The 22,936-nt window shown below is 43.0% G+C and overlaps 1 protein-coding gene across 1 annotated transcript in view; it reads left to right on the forward strand.

The window, feature by feature from the left end:
- STK10 (serine/threonine kinase 10) overlaps nt 1-22,936 on the forward strand; it is a 143,717-nt gene that overhangs the window by 92,612 nt on the left and 28,169 nt on the right. Inside the window, exons 8-15 of the mRNA XM_073575220.1 lie at nt 4,294-4,425; nt 4,554-5,063; nt 14,537-14,667; nt 15,399-15,522; nt 16,254-16,433; nt 16,818-16,910; nt 18,110-18,239; nt 19,214-19,338. Coding sequence (XP_073431321.1) covers nt 4,294-4,425; nt 4,554-5,063; nt 14,537-14,667; nt 15,399-15,522; nt 16,254-16,433; nt 16,818-16,910; nt 18,110-18,239; nt 19,214-19,338 — 1,425 coding nt within the window. The remainder of the gene's footprint in view (nt 1-4,293; nt 4,426-4,553; nt 5,064-14,536; nt 14,668-15,398; nt 15,523-16,253; nt 16,434-16,817; nt 16,911-18,109; nt 18,240-19,213; nt 19,339-22,936) is intronic.

A 22,936-nucleotide genomic window follows, 5' to 3' on the forward strand; every position in this document is an offset into this window, starting at 1 on the left:
CTTAGAATAAAACTGTATTTTCAAGAAACTTTGTATACAATACCAGGATCCTCAAGTTTATGCCACTTAATTTGAGGGCAGCATAATGTAGAGACAGAGCCAATGATTCCAGCGATCTCACTAGTATACTTTTTTTGCTAAAATCACTGTTTTATCAGCAGGAGATTATCACTAGAGGACTAGTAAACCTGCTGTCATGTGATCCTCAACACACCCACCACTGATTCACCGCTTTTTGCTTATGTATACAAAAGCTGACAATCAGTGGTATAGTGGGGGCGGGGGGGTATACAGAGCTCAACATTCAGTGAACTGCTAGATCTACAGCAGAGAAAATTCAGTAAGTGATACATTGTTGCAATCGGGTGTCTGTGCTCCTACATCATGCTATTTTACTCAGGCGGCATAGCAAAAAGCTGGTGACAGATTCCTTTTAAGTCAGGTCCCTAAAATTAGCTTCCTTCCCCAACTATCACACTTTTTCTGCCACCTGAATGTGTGATGAACACTGGAAAAGATTGTTAAACTCCACTTTGTGACACAGAACATTATACTCTATGGAAGAGGGAGGAGAAGTGAGGAGACGGAGAGGAAACAGGCAGAGGGAAATATAGAAAGATTGTGGGGAGCTTTCTAACCAGTCTTATCGCATTCCAGGGCTGGTTCACATCTCCATAGCTCAGCACTGTTGCATTATACCCTCCATGTTGCTGTTGTGTGCTGCACTGTGTATACAGCTAGACTACTCCCTCCAGCACACAGTGGATTGCAAAATAAAGCACCACTCAAGCATTTTTTTTTTTTTTTTTTTCAATGCTGGAGTGGCGCTTTGAATGTAAGTCCTCTGTCCCAGGTCATGTACTTACCCTCCAGAGTTTTCACTATCTTGTGAGCGCAGCTTCTGACTGACCGGAAGTCAAAAGCTATGTCACCAGCTGTCAATGCAAGTCTGAGAGCCAGAACGAGGCTGTCATACATTTGTATTAAAAAGTGACCTCTGCACCGCTCCATGAAACACTGGCACTGCCAATGTTCACTTTTCGCCTGAGACCGATAAGAGTGACTCTGGAAAAACACTCACCTGTCGCTGCTTTCATTATGAGAGTGGGGCAAGGGAATTACTCCAGTGTTTTTTTTGTTTGTTTGTTTTGTTTTGTTTTATTGCACCACTGGAATGGTGCTTTGAGAGATTATGCAGAGGGGAAAACTGTTGAAAATGCAATATTCAAGTCTTATAGTGGCCAGATTTAGCGTCATTTCTGATGTACACTCACAGGACAACTTATTCTGAAAAGTTTCTCGAAAGTAAGGTTACCCTTTAAAGAAGTTTTGTCAAAATTTTTTATTCAATCATCCATCATGATTATCTTTGTAATGTAGTGCAAGTGTAATAAAATATTTACAGATTGCTGTCTTCTCTGGTTTTCCAGTGCCATTCCTGACCCATGTGACCACTTTGCAATGTTAACAAATCATGCATTTGCTTTGTGTGCCGATGCTGTTTTCTTAGTGACAGTCTGTGATACTCCAAAGCAGATACCGATTTCTGATCCATACACAAACCCCTCTGTGAGCCTGTTAGTCTGTCTTCAGGTCTCATGAGCCAGAAGACGACCGAGGCGGCGCTGGAAACTCAAAAATATTTCCCTGATCCGTGCATTCCTTGACCACAAAAACACTAGTGCATGCCCTTATCTCCCGCCTCGACTACTGCAACCTCCTACTCTCTGGCCTCCCCTCCAGCACTCTGGCACCACTCCAATCCATCCTACATTCTGCTGCCCGACTAATCCACCTGTCTCCTCGTTATTCCCCAGCCTCTCCCCTATGCCAAGCCCTTCACTGGCTTCCTATCGTCCAGAGGCTCCAGTTCAAAACCCTATGACATACAGTTAGGTCCATATATATTTGGACAGACAACATTTTTGTAATTTTGGTTCTAGACATTACCACAATGAATTTTAAACAAAACAATTCAGATGCAGTTGAAGTTCAGACTTTCAGCTTTCATTTGAGGGTATCCACATTAAAATTGGATGAAGGGTTTAGGAGTTTCAGCTCCTTAACATGTGCCACCCTGTTTTTAAAGGGACCAAAAGTAATTGGACAGATTAAATAATTGTAAATGTTCATTTCTAGTACTTGGTTGAAAACCCTTTGTTGGCAATGACTGCCTGAAGTCTTGAACTCATGGAATTCACCAGACGCTGTGTTTCCTCCTTTTTGATGCTCTGCCAGGCCTTCACTGTGGTGGTTTTCAGTTGCTGTTTGTTTGTGGGCCTTTCTGTCTGAAGTCTAGTCTTTAACAAGTGAAATGCATGCTCAGTTGGGTTGATCAGGTGACTGACTTGGCCATTCAAGAATATTCCACTTCTTTGCTTTAATAAACTCCTGGGTTGCTTTGGCTTTGTTTTGGGTCATTGTCCATCTGTAGTATGAAACGACGACCAATCAGTTTGGCTGCATTTACCTGGATCTCAGCACACAGTATGGCTCTGAATACCTCAGAATTCATTCGGCTGCTTCTGTCCTGTGTCACATCATCAAGAAACACTAGTGACCCAGTGCCACTGGCAGCCATGAATGCCCAAGCCATCACACTGCTTCCGCCGTGTTTTACAGATGATGTGGTATGCTTTGGATCAAGAGCAGTACCACGCCTTCTCCATACTTTTCTCTTTCCATCATTCTGGTAGAGGTTGATCTTGGTTTCATCTGTCAAAGAATGTTCTTCCAGAACTGTGCTGGCTTTTTTAGATGTTTTTTTTAGCAAAGTCCAGTCTAGCCTTTTGATGCTTATGAGTGGCTTGCACCGTGCAGTGAACCCACTGTATTTACTTTCATGCAGTCTTCTCTTTATGGTAGATTTGGATATTGATACGCCTACCTCCTGGAGAGTGTTGTTCACTTGGTTGGCTGTTGTGAAGGACTTCACCATGGAGATTATTCTGCGATCATCCACCACTGTTGTCTTCTGTGGGCGCCCAAGTCTTTTTGCATTGATGAGTTCACCAGTGCTTTCTTTCTCAGGATGTACCAAACTGTAGATGTTGCCACTCCTAATGTTGTAGCAATTTCTCGGATGGTCTTTTTTCTGTTTTTGCAGCTTAAGGATGGCTTGTTTCACCTGCATGGAGAGCTCCTTTGACCGCATGTTTCCTTCACAGCAAAACCTTCCAAATGCAAGCACCACACCTCAAATCAACTCCAGGCCTTTTATCTGCTTAATTGAGAATGAAATAACGAAGGGATTGCCCACACCTGTCCATTAAATAGCCTTGGAGTCAATTATCCAATTACTTTTGGTCCCTTTTAAAAACAGGGTGGCATATGTTAAGGAGCTGAAACTCCTAAACCCTTCATCCAATTTTAATGTGGATACCCTCAAATGAAAGCTGAAAGTCTGAACTTCAACTGCATCTGAATTGTTTTGTTTAAAATTCATTGTGGTAATGTCTAGAACCAAAATTAGAAAAATGTTGTCTCTGTCCAAATATATATGGACCTAACTGTACAAAGCAATCCGCAACCTGTCTCCTCCATACATCTGTGACATGGTGTCCCGGTACTTACCCACACGCAACCTTCGATCCTCTCAAGATCTCCTTCTCTACTCTCCTCTTATCTCTTCTTCCCACAACAGCATACAAGACTTCTCCCGTGCTTCCCCCATACTCTGGAACTCTCTACCCCAACACCTCAGACACTAGCCTACCAAAGAAACCTTCAAAAAGAACCTGAAGACCCACCTCTTCCGACAAGCCTATAACCTGCAGTTACACTGTCTACTGAACCACCACACGACCAGCTCTACCCTCTCCTAGTGTATCCTCACCCATCCCCTGTAGACTGTGACCCCTTGCCGGCAGGGTTCTCTCTCCTGTACTTTTATGTGTATCTTGTACTGCTCATGTTTATTGTACTTGTCTATATTTGCCCCTCTTCACAAGTAAAGCGCCATGGAATAAATGGCGCTATAAAAATGTATAATAATAAAGACCGCCGTCTGTAAGAATTGTAATAACGCTGCACTACATTACATGGATAATTAAGACGGATTATGAAATAAAAAATTTGAGATTTTTTAGACTTAACTGAAACCTGTTTTGCTTTTGCTTGTTTTTTGTTTGGTTTTTTTTTTGTTTTTTTTAATCTTGGACTTTTGTCATTAAAAAAATGGAGCTCATGTAGTTTAGGAAATGTCCTATTATCCGTTGTATATTAATGTCAAGACTACTTGTACAGTAATTTAAATATTTTAATGCTTAATCTTCTTTGTTTTGTGGTGCCCAGCATCCTTTTGTGACCAAGGGGCTTAACAATAGAATTTTGAGGGATCTTGTGGCAGAGGCGAAAGCTGAAGTACTAGATGAAATAGAAGAGAATGGAGAACTGGAGGAAGAGGAGTCACCAGACCCACTGTCTGTAAGTAGCTCTTCTGTAGGTCTCTTCTGCACTTCTAAAATATTTTGACTTAATGCGGTTTTTCTCATCTAATATCTGGTAAATATCCCACGGCTCTAATGTTACGTGTTCTATTTTCTTCACATTAGCCACCTGCAAAGAATGGCAGCCAGTACTCGTTTGATGTGGAAAGGGGCAAGCCCACAAGCAATGGTCTAAAACCTCATAACGACCAGTTAGATGGCCAAAGCCCAGACAGCACAATAAGCAGCAAACCTGATAGTGTAACGTCTTCCGAGAACATGGCACAGAGCCTCAGTGACGCAGAGCAATTGAAACCTGACATCATCATCATTAACCCGTTGCTGCCTCCTGAAATCAGAAATAATTCAACACCTGAGAGTCACAACCTGGACAGGGAAAAAGATCTCGGGTCATCTGTTTCCAATGGCCACAGACCAAAGAGCAGCCAGTATGATCGTCTGTCTGCAGAGATAATTCCCAATGGAAGCTTTGACTCTCCTTCTCGTTTCTTCGGCAATCGATCCAAAAGGGATTCCGATTCGGGCAGCAACTCTGCCTCTGACAGCATGGACCTTAGCATCAACTTGTCTGCCGATCTGTCTATTAATAAGGAGACTGGTTCTCTGTCAATTAGGGTAAGTTTGCTTCTGTCATTCGGTTTCACATTAGCGTTTTTTAGCGCAGGGCATCGTGTGCGTCTATGCGCCATGCGCCCCTATGTTTAACATGGGGGCACATGGTCTAGCGTTTGCACACGTTTGTATGCGTTTTCGCGCGCATGCGTTTTTTTTGTAGTGTGCGCCTAGGCGTGTCGGACGCAACCTGTTGCATTTTTGGTCCGTCCAATCTGTGTCAAAACACATGCGCACGGAATGCGCTAAAATAACACATTAGTCTATGGGAACGCAGGCGTTAATATTATATGACAGTTAATATTGGGTGGGTCTTGCCATAAAATATATATTGAGTTTTATATTGTTTATTTTGTGGAATGAAGGTAATGCATACCTATATTTCTGTTGTCAGCCAAGTGATCAGTCTGGAATTCTACTCCATGAGACATTTATAGAATATTGGGTGCCTAAATATTGTAGCCATAGGTGCTTGTGGTATGTTTCGCTCCAACATCATGAGTGTGTATGTGTGTGATATATCTCATATTGCACACCCTATGCTTTTAGAATAGCCTCAGCCCTGTCAAATAACCTTTTAAAATGATCAGGTATTAATATTGCACTTCATTTAGTCCACATCCAATTTGACAGAGCCTTTTTATGGATCTCTGTAGAGTTTTTTAGGGGAAAGGTCTTTCATCCACAGATATTTCTTCCTGTAGAGTTTTTTTTTTTTTTTCATCGTAAGTTGTTTGTATCTAAGGCCTCTTTCACACTTCCGTTTTTTACGATCAGTCAAATTCCGCCAGGTTTTGAAAAAAACAGATCCGCAATTTTTTTTCGCGGATCCGTTTTTTTCCCCATTGACTTTCATTGTCTCTCTCTGTCTCTCTCTCTTTTATTAAAGTGTGTCCCCTAACGCGTGTCCTGGGCCCATAGAGAATGAATGGAGCTGGGGTGAGCATGTGCTCCTTACTTCTGATGGGGCTTTTCAGAACCCCGTTCTTGGGATTGTTGAGGGTTTCAGTGGTCGTACTCGCACTAACCCACACCTCGTCACCTATCTTTTGGTAAGGTAATAACTGGTGAAGTTTTGGGATAACTTTTTAACCCCTTCCTCACATGATGGTACGTCTTGTGTAAGCACCCCATGTATGGAAAGGGCTCAGCCGCCACACCACAACAGGCAGATGCCGTCTGTAACGCATGGGTGGCATCTGCCTTGTAACAACAAGGGCTGAAGTGCTCTTCGATCGTTGTAGCTTAATCATTTATGTATAACGGCAGCATTTAAATAGAGCAAACGGTGTGCGCAGTCACCGGCTTCCCACAAACGCGGGGAACCGACAGGTTATAGTGGCCTTCAGGGGCCCACTGAAAGCCCCTGTCAGTGCCATCTTGTCCCTCCTATGAAACCCAGTCTGTGGATTAAGTTAGATACTGCAATGCTAATGTATTGCAGTACATACTATAAGCGATTGAAAGGTTCAAGTTCTCAAAAGAGACTAAAAAGAAAAATATAACAAAAAACACGCTTTCCCCACTAAAAATTTAAAAAAACAAACAAATGACTTAAACCAGAAAACTGCCATCTGAAAGAAGGATCATAAGGGAAGTTAGCCAGTGTCAACTTTCCACACCCAGTGAGTACCTAAGAGTACCCATGAATAACCAGGTGTCGATAGAAGAAGCTCTCTAGAATGTCTTCCGGACGGTTGACCAGACAGATTGCTTAGATTGGACACCATCATGGAGAGTCACCAGTGGGCTCTGTAAGGATGCAGCTAAGAGGGATATGCCAACTTCTGACTTGATGACTCTTGATTTTGGGCTTCATCAGCTAAAACTCCAATTCATGGTGAAAGAGTGTTGTACACTGTGAACAATGTGTCAGGAACACCGCACTGAACTTGCTCACTGAGCCAGTGCGCGTGTCCTGAGTAAAGCGAACTGTGCTCAAAGATACCTGTGGAGCGGGCAGCAGCCGAGTAGATGCGTACTTCAGAGTAGCAGGACCTGAAGCACGTGACTGCTAGAGGCGTGGCCTAAACTCCACAGAGTTAGGAGCTGCAAGACAATTCCTAGCAGAGTAACCGTGAGGCAAAGTTACCAAGGGGCATAGACAGTGAGAATAGTCAGGACGTAGCCAATGAGTCACACACAGAGAGAGCTGTAAGGTACCAGAGGGGCGAGCAGAGAGTAGTCAGGTCACAGGCAATGAGTCATACACATAGAGGGTAGCGCAGTACAGAATCAACAGGCAAACTCACAACGGGGAACAGAACCGGGTCAGAATCATATAAACAAGCTATAACAACAAACAGGCACACAGAGGTCACCACACTCGGCCAAAGGCAAAAGTATAACTGACAGGGATTGGAACTTCCCAGGGGTTTAAGAAGCTCTCCCAGAACCAAAGAGAGGCCACAATCATTAACCCGAGGTGTGCAGTTCAAAACCTGCACTGAGCTCCAGACATTAACCCCTGACATGCAGCTCAAAAACCTGCACTGGGATCATGACACAATGAAGCTACCCACTAAATGGAATCTGTCACCAGGTTTTATTCATCCTCATCTGAGAGCAGCATGATGTAGGGTCAGAGATTCTGATTCCAGCAATGGGTGCAGCAGTTGTGATAAAACAGTTTTCTATGCGCCATATATAGCATTTCTTTGAATACTGAGCCCTGTATAACTTTGCCCACACCACTGATGGGCAGCTTTTTGTGTACACTGTTTAACAGAAAGCTGCTAATCGGTTATGGGAGTGAGTTTACCCGGAATAGTTGACTAGGAGGCACATGACACCTAGTCCTGTAGTGATAATCTTGTGCTGCCAAAACACTGATTTTATTGAAACTGCACACAGCCTATTAATTGAAGCATCGCTGGAATCGGGGTCTCTGTTCCTACATCATGCTTACATGTCAAAATCTTGCTGGCAGATTCCCTTTATGTGGAGTAAAGACCTCATTTGGAGTATCGCCACTCTTAACTTGCTATTTTTTTTAATATCATTGTCAGTGATAAATACATTAAATACCAGTATATATTCATACAGAATACTATATGATTTTTCCATTAGTAATAAAAATTCATGGGAAAACGTGTTTTGTAGCTTGAAACTTGCAGTAAGAGAATGGCCATCGCTGTACTGGACCTCCGTTGTTGGATGGACTGAGATATTTAAGCAATTGTAAAATTGTAAATGATTCATCCAGGCTGCTGGCATGTGTGTATTCCACGTCCTGGAACCTGTCCACCAACCTGCCCCATTCCTGAAATGTTCTCACCACATGACCTCTCCTTTACCTGACAAACACTGTCTGATCATTAACAGATGACTTTGGCAAGAAGAATCCCGGAATGTGTGCATGTTCTAGGTGGAGAACACTTGTGTATCTGACATAATTCTACATCCCAGCAGCTCCTAGTCTCTTCTCAGGGTTAACATTATTCCCTTAGTGGGCTGTCCTAAGGAAATTCCCAGTCTAAAATACCAGAGCGAAGCATAAAGATTTGCAGTCTTCTGGTCCGGTGTCCACATTGGTACAAGGGCTGTGTGAACTTTCTTAGCCAGCACTGGAATGCCGATATCCTGGGTGACCCTTGCGAATACTAGACCCCTTGAGTGCCGGCTTAGGAAATTTCACACTGCCCTGGTCTGTCTCCCATGGAGTACCAATGTGGATGCCAAACCATAGTAGTATGAATATATTTGCTGATCTCTTTGTATTCTTGCCAATGTTCTAAACACTTTGCTTTAGTCAATCCTTATTAGAAGAGTTCCTTCACAATATGCTGATTACACAGTGTCCCCCCGTGCTTGAATCTCTAGCATTTCACTATATTCTGGGAATATCTGGCAAAATATTCAGTTTCTCTACAGTTCCACCACAGGTGACATTAGGCATTACGCAGTACTCAGTCCAGACAATGATTTGCCTATTGGACGGTACAGGTCCTCCGGAGCAAGAGAAACTTTGGTCTCTGGTTACTCATCTCTGGTCCATAGAAGATGAGCTCCCACTCCATAAACTCAAAATTCCCTAATGGGGCAATCATTTCCGTGTAACCAGTTGTCATTTTTGCATCTATTTAGTTTCACACAGATAAGCCAAGCACACAAACCATCATAACTACAGCGTGGGCCATTTATATGGATTCACTTGGGTGGGCCATTTATAAAGTTGGATCCAAAATGGCTGACTTCAAAATGGCCGCCATGATCACCACCCATATTGAAAAGTTTCCCCCATATACTAATGTGCCACAAACGGGAAGCTGATATCGCCAACCAATCCCATTTTATTTAGGTCTATCCATATAAATGGCCCACCCTGTACATGTGGTTTTACTTATTGATTATTTAGTTTAACTTTGTGACAACATACAATATACTTTAAAAATGGCTGCTGATTCCTAGTTCACGACTAAGTTATCTATTGTATTCAATGTTAAATAGAAGTATACTAAACAGAGTAGTTCAAATCTCAGTGCAAGTTCATATGTAGCTTGTACTTTGTAGTTATATAGATTGGATATTGCTGCTCAATCAATTTTTTTTTGTATTTTGGCCATTTACAAGGAAAGAAATTAACAAAGTTGGAAATTTGTTAATTTCAGTAGCACAGTCAAAATATATACTATGGAGAATAGTCGTGTGTATGATGCATGAAGTAATGCCAGTTGTGATAGTGTTTTTTCTTAAAAGGGTTGTGCAGACTTGTGAATCCTCACAGCTGTGTGCTGTAAGGATTCTCAAGCGCCAGGAGCGGGCAGTCATGTGACCTCAATTATGTGATTTGCATACTCCCCAGCCACATTCCGACTAGACATGTCTAGCCTCGCCCAATACACTTGCATTGAGCAAGGCCGCGCACGTCTAGTTGGCAAGTGACTGGATGCTTGAAAATCGCATATGGCTTTTGGTGCTGGCACAAGAGAATCCTCACCGCATAGAGCGCACCCTGTGAGTATTCACAAGTCCGCAGGCACAGAGTGACTACAGTCTTGTACCCTAAGGCCGGACAATCCCTTTAGTCGATACGAAATATATACCACATTTCAAAATTTTCGTTTGAGGAAAGATCAGATGAAAAGGACTGTCCCATGTATGTTTAATTTTCTTATTTGCTTTTATAGCCTAATTGAATAAATTGGTGGTGAAAAAATATATTCTAAATTTTTGATTTGATTATCGTATTCTGACCTATTAGTCTAAATCACCTACTGCTTCATCCCAGTTTCTATATGTTCATGCATAGCTGTGCTGCTTAGGCTTGTTTCACGTTGAAAACTGTACTGGAGTAAGATTTGTGCAAGGTGCACTTTATTTGTTAGATGTGCATAAATTAAGACGCATATGCCATTTAATAAATCTGCATAGTCTGACTCCAAAAGGTTGTTCACGCTGTTCTTGATGAATCGTAGCTGATGTCTTCTGCTTCTATAATTTTCCTTGGACAATCACTGTGTCTATGGTCGTTAACGTTGCCCATTTCTTGGTGCTTCAACAAACGAGCTGGAACAGCACATAATGAAACCCAGTTTGTTTTGAAATTTTGCCTGGGAGAGACTTTGCTGATGCAGTATAACTACCTAGTGTCATATTGCTATGCTCAGTCATGCCATAGCGTATGACCTGTGGCCTGAAACTGACTTCCACAACCTCACCTTTGTAGCAGAGTTTAGCTGTTCCTCATCCAGTTGAAGCCTTCAACACTTCAGTTGGTTAATTACTGCGTTTCCACCTACATGTGGAAATGATGATCATCTGTTACAGTTACTAACTTATACACTGGAGTATAAACGGCAGACAAAAAGGCAGCAACACTTACCTGCCCAGTTCTTGAAACAAATGCACTACAGAGTGCAGCCAGCCCATAAAGCAAGATGTCAGCAACACAGGTGCAAAATACTAGATAAGCAGCCACTCTCCACCTACCCATTCCTGGAGGGGGTGACTGCCCAGTGTATAATTGCACAATAAAGGCCCGTATAGGGCGTTGTTCACACAAAGGTACCACACTGTCTGGTTCACAGCCTATTAGTCACGCCCCTACTACTCGATTAGGCGGGCTGGCCAGCACACTCTCAGTGCATAGCTATGGGAACACCCCTCATGAGAGACAAGACGTGTCTGGGCTTGGCTGCACCCTGAAAAATATAGTGCAAAAAATACAAAATTTGTGAGGTATTAGCTGATATTTTGGCCAAAATATGTGAGCCCGTAACCTGCGCCAAAGGTCCCCACGTTTACGGGTCCCTACACTAAACTAAATAGCAAAGCCACTAAAGAAGACTCAAGGTCTCCAAAAATTCATTTTTAAACAGCAGACAAAAAGGCAGCAACACTTACCTGCTCAGAACTTGAAACAAATGCACTATAGGGTGCAGTCAGCCCATAAAGCAAGATGTCAGCAACACAGGTGCAAAATACTAGATAAGCAGCCACTCTCCACCTACCCATTCCTGGAGGGGATGACTGAATAGTATACAATTGCACAATAAAGGCCCGCATAGGCAGGGCTGTGGAGTTGGAGTCGGTGCTCATTTTGGTGGAGTCGGTATAAAATGGACCGACTCCTAAAATATATAATAAAATGGTGCAGTAGTTCAATGCAGAATGTGCTGAATATTTTTTCATAGGAATTTGGTAAAGTTATGAAATGTCCTATATATGGCTCTTCTATTCCTGATCTAAGGCTACATTCACAAGAGCAGGTTCTTGCTATTGTAACGGACAATGCTTCAAACATAAGTACAATTATACTGATGAATGAGAGTTATGAGCAACAGCTAGAAGAAAATTTAGGATTCAGTATGTTTGAGATGGAAGGCCACAGCGCTGTTCAAGTAACTGAGGAACAAACAGATATTACTACAGAAGAACAGCAAAATTATACTGCAGAAATAGATGATCTTGTTGAAGCTGCTTCAAAACACTTTCATATTCATCACATGCGCTGTGTTGAGCACATACTGCAGCTGGCAATAAGAGATAGTCTGCAAGAGGGACATGCTGGAACTGTGATTAGCAAAGTGAGGAAATTGGCTATTGCTGCCAGAACCCCTAAAATTGATTCCATCTTGAAGAGACGTGCTGGGAAAGGGGCAATTGTCGATCAAGCCAGTTGGTGGGGCAGCACTTATTTAATGATTGAGCGATTGCTTGAACTAAAATTGTTTCTTATAAATATGGCGAACCCTCAGGTAACCCTAAATGAAGGTCAATGGATACAGGTGGCTGAATTGAAGGAATTGCTTAATCACCCATTTACCGTGACTAAAAAATTACAAGCTGAGGATTTAACTCCTGGCATTTTCATAGGGGAGTGGAAGAACTTGCTATTTTGCCTGTCCCAAAGAGGAGGTTTAATCGCAGATGGCATTTCTGCTTCAATGAAGCGGAGAGACACAGCTATTGTAAAATAAAATTTTTCTGGCAGCTGTTTGTGGACCCAAGTCATCTTATACTGCTTGATGATCCACAGCTTACTAAAGGAAAAGAAGCTCTGACTGAGGTAGCAGTTAGGATGAGTGGCCTACGGGAGGACTGCCAGGCGCAAGAGGACTTGGATTCTGACAGTGCTACTGCTGCCATATCTTCATCCTCATCAGATGAGGAGTTTGACTTTGACAAGTATTTGGATGACATGGAGCAGGCAAAGCGTTGCTGCAAGGAAAAAGATTTCATTCCGTCTCCTATAGCAAGCAGATTGACCAGATTTCAGCAAAATGTTTCACTTGCTCTCAAGGAAATAGGTTTGGCTTACTGACTCCACAGCCCTGCGCATAGGGCGTTGTTCACACAATGGTACCGCACAGTGTCTGGTTCACAGCCTATTAGTCACGCCCCTACTATTCGATTAGGTGGTCTGGCAAGCACATTCTCAGTGCATAGCTATGGGAACACCCCTCATGATAGACCAGACGTGTCTGGGCTTGACTGCACCCCGAAAAATATAGTGCAAAAAATACAAAATTTGTGAGGTATTATACACCGGAGTATATAAGCCTACAAAATAACTTTGTAGAAGTGTACCTAAAAGAATAGATGCCGTTTTCAGGCAAAGTGTGATCATGCCAAATCATTTTGATTTTAGATTTTTTTTTTTTTTAAATTTTGCATTTTCTTGATTAAGTTTCTATTAACACTTCAGAATTGAGAGTCCTCAGTGGTTGATACCATCTTTTCAGTTAGCCATTAAAAAGGTAACAAATTACAAGCTTCTGAGACTACCCAGGTCTCTTCATCAAGCTTTGACTAATACAACATCTGAAGAATCACATATTTATACACAAAACAGCACAGAAATAACGGCAATGGATAAGACAAGTGACCTGAAGCAGAACTATCATTATGGGAGAGGGAGAAGCATAAATATTGGACCAGTTCATAGATAAGGAATTTGTTCCTAAGACCTTGTGGGGTTCATCACAACACATTACCAGACCCCAATCAGAGGACAATAAAACTTTCACTCCTTAACTGATGTAAAAAGACATAAATCCATGCGACACATTCATTCCTGCATTGAGTGTCAAAGGTCGTCATGAGCTTGTACTCCCAGACTTTTCTGTCTCTCTGAGATGTGAAGCTACCTTTCAATACCAGTAATTTCATGTCTTTTGTTGCTGTGATCAGGCATACAAAAATGTTTTGCCACAGGTAGATCCATTCTTTTTTCTCATTGTGTGAGAATTCATCCTTGTTCTAAGCTTTTGCCCGGTCTCCCCCACATACAGACCCCCAGTTGGACATTTAGTACAAATAATTAAGTACACCACATTAGATGTAGTGCAGCTGAAAGTACCTGGGATCTTGTAGTCCTGATGTGAGATCAAAGGGCTTGCTTATATGCATATGGGGAACTTCCACACCACTTATCTAATCTTGCCTAATTAAGGATTCTCTCGCAGTGTTTGTTTATTGGAGTGTCCATGTATCACACCATGCCTGCACTCTTTACTATATATAAGTAGGTTTCTTCAAATATTTTGTTATATCAGCCTGATGAAGGGACATAAGCAGTCCCGAAAGCTTGCTTTGTAACATCATTCACTATATTTTGTTAGCCATTAAAAGTTATCAAGTTATCACACCTACAAGATTCCTATTCTGTTTCTCTCACAGAGAGCACTTTATATGTACGTACAAATGTGACCTGATTTTGCCATACCTTCCAGAGACCCAGGCTCACGCATATAAAATGTCAGTATTTTCCATAGTAACAAGATTTCGGTGTTCTTTTTTGTACATCAATAAGTAAAAAAACTGTTTTGTAATTTCTTAGTGGTAACATCGCCCTCTACAGGTTACTGAACATTTTCTCACAAAATTGCATTTGTGTTCTATGGTCATTTACAAAATAAAAAGGAAAAACTTTGTTTCTCTGTTTTGTTCTGAAGCACAATATTAGTGTTTTATTTATTTATTTATTTTTTTTTAAGTAAGATTGTAAAATGTATAGAATTGTCTTATTTTAGGAATCCCGTCTTCACAACAAGACCTTGAAACGCACCAGACGATACGTAGTTGACGGTGTGGAAGTCAGTGTCACCACCTCAAAGATTATCGGAGATGATGATAAGAAGGATGAAGAGATGCGCTTTTTGAGGTACATAGTTCCGTATCAAACAATCATGCGCTAGTTTGAAAGACAATGATCATTCGTGTGTAATTCAGAACTTTATCATCCACACGTTTTATATTAAAGGCAATCTCAGCAAGTTTTTGCTATGGAATCTGATGGCAACATAATGTAGAGACAGCCTGATTCCAGGGATGTATCACTTACTGGGCTCCATGGTCCAGTTTTGATAGAATTCCTGTTTTTGTTTGATGTAGGTGTTCCAGTCTTGGACTTCTGGACTGTGCATAACCCGTCCCACGCTCCTGACTGGCAGCTAGCCTGACTAGTTTGCACGTGAGACCTAGTCAGGCAGTGATAATCTCCTGCTGGTAAATGCTGATTGTATTGAAACTTCAGCACACAGCCTAATAAGGGACAAATCACTGTAATCAGGCTCACAACTCCTACATTATGCTACGCTCTCATTAAATGGCAAATATTGACCGATTCCCCTTTAAAGAAGAATTTCATAGTGCTGCCATTGATGTGTATGAGCAGCTAACCATGGTGTAGCCCAGTTAGGTTTTATTGGTTGGTATGTGCTAATGAGTCTATGGACCGCCTCTTCCTTAGTCATTATCCAGGGTGGTTACTACAAATTGAGATAAATTGGAGGTAATAGTCCTAGCATAGACTGCAAACTATTCAGATCTGTAAATCTAAAAGGCCACTATAAGAAGTTTAATTCCAGCTTGTTTTTTCTCCATGAATCTTAGGCGTCAGGAGCTTCGTGAATTGAGATTAATGCAGAAAGAAGAGCACCGGAACCAGGCCCAGCTCAACACGAAGCATGTGTTACAACAGGACCAGATGATTCGCCGCTTTGAACAGGAAATGAATGTAAGAACAATTTATTTTTTTTTTGATGATCACTACGAATATCCATTTATATTTCATAAGAAATTCCTAAACTTCTGCAGGTTTTGAAACCATATTTGAGAGGCGTTCCAATATATTGTACTGATAACTGCTGCCTGTTCAAGGCGCGTACACGGAAATATTCTGCAATGCAAAAACTCATTTGCCATATAGAATGTTTTGCTGAAGGCTGTGTCAGCATGGTTTTGCTATTTAATCTGAGCGCAGCATAATGTAGGCGGTGCGCTGTAGTTTCAATACAATTAGTGTTTTATTAGCAGGAGATTATTCCTAGAGGACTAGGTCTCATGCAGACCTAACCCCACTGCTTGACCGCTTGCTGATCATGTATAGTTTACAAATGAAGCTTATACAGAGATCAGTATGCTGACCATTGCTACATCTACAGCAGACTACACAGCGATTCTATCAAAACTACACTAAGCAGTCCAGTAAGTGATAGAATGCTGGAATCAGGCTCTCTGTCTTTACGTCATGGGGTCTCTGGCAATGCTATTATGTTGCTAAATATGTACTGTGTCTATTACAATGTGGCTCCATGAACGGATTTGGCACTGCACTGTTTATAATTGCATTTATTTATAATTATTTTGGTTTTAACTATTTTTATGCCAGTTTAATTAGTTACAATAAATAAGGCAAAAATCAATTTCCTCTATCATTAATACTGATGCATTTGGAATATTTTTAAGGCCAAGAAAAAGTTCTATGACACAGAGCTGGAGTTACTGGAGCGGCAGCAAAAACAGCAGATCGAGCGAATGGAGCAGGAGCACGCGACACGCAGAAGAGATGAGGCCAAACGCATTCGCACGGAGCAAGAGCGCGAACATGCAAGATTCCTTGAGCAGCTAAAAGTACGGAAAAAAGAAGTAAGTTGCCATTTTGGTTTGTTTGTCCCTGTTTTGTTTTTTATGATTAGTTAAAAGAATATTTTAGCATTTATGTTTAGCGAGCACCTCGAGTAAGTTCAGATCTAAAGGGCTGCTGATAGCGCAATGATCAAGCAAAACGATCTTTTGTGCTGTGTAAAAGCTCGTTCTTGGTGTTGTATCATCCTGTGTAGATAGTACTCGCACTGTCGAGAACCTTGGCAGCCTGTATGCATTGAGTGCTATATTGTAGATCGTTCGGTGTGCGTCGTTTATCGTGGCCCACCGGTGTAAACAGGCTATTAAACCACCACCAATTGGTAAATGTTTAGCGCCACTGGTCGGAAGCTTAGATCTTCACTCACCGGTCTCCTCTTCCTATAGATGAAGGCGAGTGTGGAAAAGCTGCCGAGGCATCACCGCAGAGAAAGTATGAAGCTGAAAATGGATGAATTTTCTCACATGAAGCAGACTGAGGTACCTTGACTAATGTAATACCTCCAAAGGTTTGTCTGCTCACAAGATGTTGATGACACCCAGCACCGCCACCAATCCGCTATTATTCCCACCCTCTGCAGCCGGAAGTTATCACATTGAACGAATCTGCACTACACATCTCCATTCAATGTGTAGCAGCCGCCACTGGATAATGCAGAACAGCTTCTATTCCGATCACTTTATATTCCAAACCGCTTCTCTTGAATAGTTCCTGTTGTATAGTACCCAGCAGCGGCTGCTAAATGCAGGGCACATCGCTGTGTCTACATCTGGCCACCAGAGCGGATATCGAACCCCCAGCAATCTGATATTGATGGCCTATCAAAAGGATAGATCATTAATAGTGATGAGTGAGCGTGATCAGATAAGGTGTTATCCGAGCACGCTCGTGTGTTAGTATTCGAGCATGCCGAAGATACTCTACTATGTTCAAGTCGCCATGGCTGTTCAACAGCATGCAGGGATTACCTAACAAACAGGCAGCCGCAGGGACTCAAACATATTTTTCAAGCACACCGAAGTCACTCAGCCCCTGAGCATGATTGGCCAACACCTTATCTGAGCACGCTCACTTCTCCCTAATCATTAATTTTTGATGACTGGTGAATCCCTTTAAACAGTAAGGTATTCCTACATTTATATCTGCTCTGGGTCATGAAGGAGCAGCTACATTCTGAGTGTAACAGGGCTGCTTGTAGAATGCTAACGTAACACTGACTTATTATTGTACTTAAACGAGGACTTGAGCTCAGATTCTTTGCAATTAGTTAAGAATCAAGCTATGAGGGGAGAGGAATATCTGTTCTCTGCTTCCATAGTGTCATGTTTGCAAGCAGACCATTGAAAGGATACATTCAGTAAGTCTCTGTGCAAGGTGCATGGTTTACCCTGCTGGTAACAGTGCGCTTCTGTTCTTGGAGAACCCGGGGCTATCTTATCCAGGTCTCACATACTGGATCTGAAGGTCTGCCAAGTTCATTGGATTCACTTCTTTGCTCCTTTTGTACTTCTAGTAATCTTTGGAATGTAACAGAGATCTGCTGCACGGCCTCATATAGTCAACTCCACCCTTCTGGTATTTCACCAGACAAAGCCAAAACTAATATCCTACTGATCGACTTGATCTATTAGAATAACTCTGTAATAATTCTCTATCCCTCTTATGTATGGTACTACAGGAGCAACAGTTTTTAAGTAGGCAGAAGGAAGACATGGCTCTGGCTATGAGTGCTATTACACTGGAGAACAAGAAGGAGATATATGGCAAGGAAAGAGAATTCCTGAATAAGAAACAGCAGCTTCTCAGAGGTGATTATACAACAAATCTGATCTGCATCACGCTTATTGGCTATGGGGTTTAGATCTGCAAACCTCTAGGATCTTGACGTAGCAGTGTAATTGGGTTTTATTTATCATGTAATAAGCTGCATAATATCTTATCTTACTCCGCCAACCATTTATTTTAATAGAGGAGTTTGTGTTAGAAGGGGTTTCCTGGTTAAAAAGTGTTTTTATTTACTCACCTTCCCAGAGTTCAGTGCCGACTCACTGCCGCTGCATCAGTGTTTGTTATTATCTGCATTAAAAAAATCTGCAGCCGGGGAACAGAATTTCCAAAAATGTAAAAACTTTTTCAACTTTACACCTTTTGTTACGCTAAAGAAACTTCATCTTTTGCTTACATTGTTATTCCCATAATTTTATGAACTATGGAGGTCCAACTTCTGGGATCCTGAGAGAGACCGCAGTCCTTGATTACTGGTGCATAGTCGTCACTATCTTTATTGTCCGTCCCTGCCACTTGCTGTGCTGAGAACTGAAGCAGGACCCCATTCAAGCGATCAAACTGGCTTCTGCCTAGCTTTCAGGTGTAAAGGGGTGGTGCCATCATGAAGGATATAATTAAGCAGAAAATGTATAAATGTTTTTGCAATTTACAGTTGTTAAATTATCCTCCATTCAAAAAATAACCTTTCATCTTAATTTTTAATAACGTGTAAATGTTTTTGCCATTTACAATTTTCTGCTTAATTAAATGTATCCTTTAGGGTGGCACAACCCCTGTAATTACCAATACTGGTAGCATAGAATTAAATGTAATTAACTGTACTCATTCACTGCTAGATTAGAGCAGTTTTTTAGATGTTATTTGCTTTTTATTTTACATCAGCCACCAGGATTCCAGCACAGAGAACAGTAATATCAGTCTGTCTCTTACAAAGTTTATACAGTTGTTTGTGATTGAATACATAAAGTTCTCAGGACATTTTTTCTTCATACAGACAGGGAAGCTTGCATATGGGAATTGGAAGAGCGCCACCTACAGGAAAGGCACCAACTTATGAAGCAGCAGTTAAAGGACCAATATTTCTTACAGCGTCACGAGCTGCTCAGAAAGCATGACAAGGTACAGAGCAAGTGGAGTTTACCATATAAATCCTATGGCTGGGCATTTAATCACATTAATTCATCTTTTCTAGTGCCCATGAATCTAGATTTGGTCAGAATTGTGAAATTGCTATAAGTCCGGCCCCTTCCCATTAGAAGCTTTAGGCCAGGATCACACATGCGGCCGGCACTTGGGAGCAGAGTGTGCGGCTCCATGTATTGCTATGCAACCGCACGCTCCGCTCCTGATTCCGGTGGCAGTGCCGGGTATTAACATGCGAGACTCAGCCGTATTCCTCGCATGTGTGATCCAGGCCTTAGTAAGAAGCAGGAGCTCTCTGGATGCTGGCTCAGGCCCTATTTGGGGAGTCCTTGATAAGTCGGGCTAGAGAATGTATAGTTAATACAAGTGGGTCATCTAATTTCCATTGATTAAATGTATATTAGCAGAGATGGCGCTGTCAGGGCCGACCAGCAGTGGTACATTGCCTTTGAGCCCAGAGCGCTGTGTACTGTGACCACTGTTGTCTGTGACTAAGAAGTCCAATCCAGCACTGAGCAGAGAGCCCAGTGCTCGGCACTCCAAGGCAGTAAGTCACTGCTTGCAGGGTCATCTCTGTACATCTGATTTACAAGGGCTTCCAATTTCTTAGGAATCATCATGCAAAGGTCTACTACAAATTCTGGGACCTAAGACCCCTTTTACTTACTATGTGCACTGTGCCATTTAAAGACTGAGTGGCAATGCATCCTTAGACTTGTACTGTCACATCTACAGAAAAGCCCATGTTACGAATTGATACAGCTCCAGGATATGGGGAAAACAGTGTTCTAAGAGCAGGAAAAAACATCTTGTTCTCATACAGCTCCAGCGCTGACTTTACTGTCAGTCCACTCTGGCCTTTTATTTGCTTCCGTGATGCAATGCACGTATATGCATGTGACCACTGCAGCCAATCACTGGCCGCAGCAATAATCCTAGCATGTACAACATAAAACCAGTGAGGGCTGTGATTTTAAGTACGGTACTCGTCGCATGGTTATATGCCTCATTACTGCTGTAAGGAAATGGACACATACTGGACCGGACCACCAGTACAAGAAGACTGAACAGGTGCGTATAAGTTTTTTCCCGTCTCCCATGACGGCACACCTGAGCAAGGGGATCTGCCCAGTCAGGACAGGAACCCTACTGAAGATAAAAGGGCGGTACCTCTCCCTCGCTTCAGTTGGGTTTCCTGTCCTGACAGGGACCCGTGTGCTGAAGACGGCGTGTTAAGACGTGAGTACCTGCCCACCCCCGTGCCAGAGTGAAAGATCAGGCATAGCCTGTGCGCTCGGCGTCCAGGGTGGAAGTGCCATCCGCGGGTCCCCCGAGGGCTCAGCGTCCGAACCGCCGTCAGCGCAGCGCGATCAGGGGTCCAAGGGCTCTTCCGTGGCTGCCGCGCCTCCCTCCCCCCTCTGCCGATGTCCAGGAGGGGCGGCCGCTTCCGGGTTGCTCCCCTCTGACGTCACGCGCAAGGCACGCTGGAAATGGGCGTGCCCGCGTGACATCGGGGGCGGCGCCGGATCCAAGATGGAGGCACCCATGAAAAAACGCCGGCCGGCAAAAGATCGTCCCAGCAGCGTGGCGGGGGGAGAGGCTGTCAATGGGCACCGGAGGAGGCGGAGAGTGCAGTGGATCCCTCTTAAACTCTTAAAAAGAGGGATAACCCCAGAAGACGCACTCATGCCCAATACTTCACAATGGAAGTGGGGCAAGAAGAGCAGCAGTGGCAGCAGCAGGAACTCTCACCAGATGCCTTGCCGAGCCGCCAGCATACCAGTAGCATCCGCTCGAATGGTGGGAGCGGCAGTCGTAAACACGACCGTCATGACTCTTGAGAGTCACGAGTGCATCTGAGGAGCCTCCGAGATCGGTAGCCTTGAATGACAGCGGTGGTGTGATCTACGTGAATGTCACCCTTATGGTAACGGGGTTCCATTTTTCTGTTTGATCACTAGGGGTCGAGGAAGTCTAGCGGCAAAACAAAGAATAGAAAATGTGCCCTTTGCAGAGGCCCGCTGGCACATCAGTGGCAGAAAGATCTCTGCGCTGACTGTATAAACAAAACCATACAGGATGAAACCCCTTATTTGGTGACTAGCCTTAGGGCTATAATACAAGAGGAGGTGAAAGGCTCCCTAAAGGCAGCCCTTAAAAAGACAGATAAAAGAAGCCACAAAAGGGATTCTGATTCAGAGGCCTCGCTAGTGCAGAATGGTCAGGAAAGATCCCTGTCCACCTCCTCTTCCTCTACTCAGTCCTCAGAATCCTCCTCGGACAGCGATATAGGGGGCCGTCTGTGTTTCCCAAAAGAGGACGTGGAAAAGCTGGTCAAAGCTATCAGGTCTACAGTGGGCCTTAAGGTGGAAAAGACTCCTAAATCATTGGAGGATGTTATGTTTGGATGGCTGGAGGAAAGGAAAAAATGCACCTTCCCTGTAAATGATAAGATAAAGGCCTTAATTGACAGGGAATGGAAAAAACCTGAGGTCGGGTGCCTTACCTTCTACATCGAAAAGGAGGTATCCATTTAAACAAAAAGACTCAGAAACTTGGGAAAAAGTCCCAAAGATTGATGGTGCCGTAGCTAAATCCTCAAAAAAAAAAAATATCACTACCATTAGAGGACTCTGGCGTGCTGAAAGACCCGCTTGATAAAAAAGCAGATGGTTTCCTGAAACATATCTGGGAAGTATCGGCAGGTGGATTAAAACCGGCAATAGCTGGTACTTGTACCGCTCGTGCCCTCATGAATCTGGCTACAACAAATGGACCAGATCAGGGATAATGTTCCTAGGGACGAAATACTGTCTAATCTGACACTGGTACATGGAGCAGCGGCTTTCCTAGCGGATACTTCAGCAGATTCCATGAGATTAACAGCTAGAGCGGCAAGCTTGTCAAATGTGGCAAGACGAGCCCTGTGGCTTAAAGGGTGTCCAGGGGATTTGCCATCGAAACATAGACTGTGTTCCATTCCATGTGACGGCCAATTCGTCTTCGGGAAGAAACTAGGGAAATTTTGGAGTATGCGGGGGATAGGAAGAAAGGTTTTCCCCGATTCCTGGGAGAACTCAAAAAGCAGCCCTTTCGGAGGAGAAGATTTAACCGGGGTCGTCCCCCAAGGAGATAGGAAAAATTGGGACTTTAAAGAAAGGAGAGGTTCGGGCTATATGTTTAAAGGGCCCTGTACTTACTCCAAAAAATCTCCCCAATGACATCCGGTCGGAGGTAGGGGGAAGGCTTTCTCTCTTCCTTTCCACCTGGGCAAATATCTCCCCCAGTACATGGGTCCTAAGCATAATCAATGACTGTTTAAAAATAAAATTCACCCGTCCGCCCAGGCGAACCTTTATAATGACACCCGGAAGGAAAGCCCAAGAGCAACAACTGGCCCTGGAGACGAAAGTCTTGGGATTAGTGCAAAAACAAGTCCTACAGGAAGTCCCAGTTCAAGAAGAAGGAAAGGGGTTTTACACACACACACACACACACACACACACACACACACACACACACACACGGCTAGGATGAATAGTAAACGTCCCCAAGTCAAGATTAACACCAGTAA

The sequence above is a fragment of the Dendrobates tinctorius genome, unplaced genomic scaffold (genome assembly GCF_039654945.1).
Source record: "Dendrobates tinctorius isolate UK_male_01 unplaced genomic scaffold, ASM3965494v1 ptg000043l, whole genome shotgun sequence".
NCBI classification, from domain to species: Eukaryota; Metazoa; Chordata; class Amphibia; order Anura; family Dendrobatidae; genus Dendrobates; species Dendrobates tinctorius.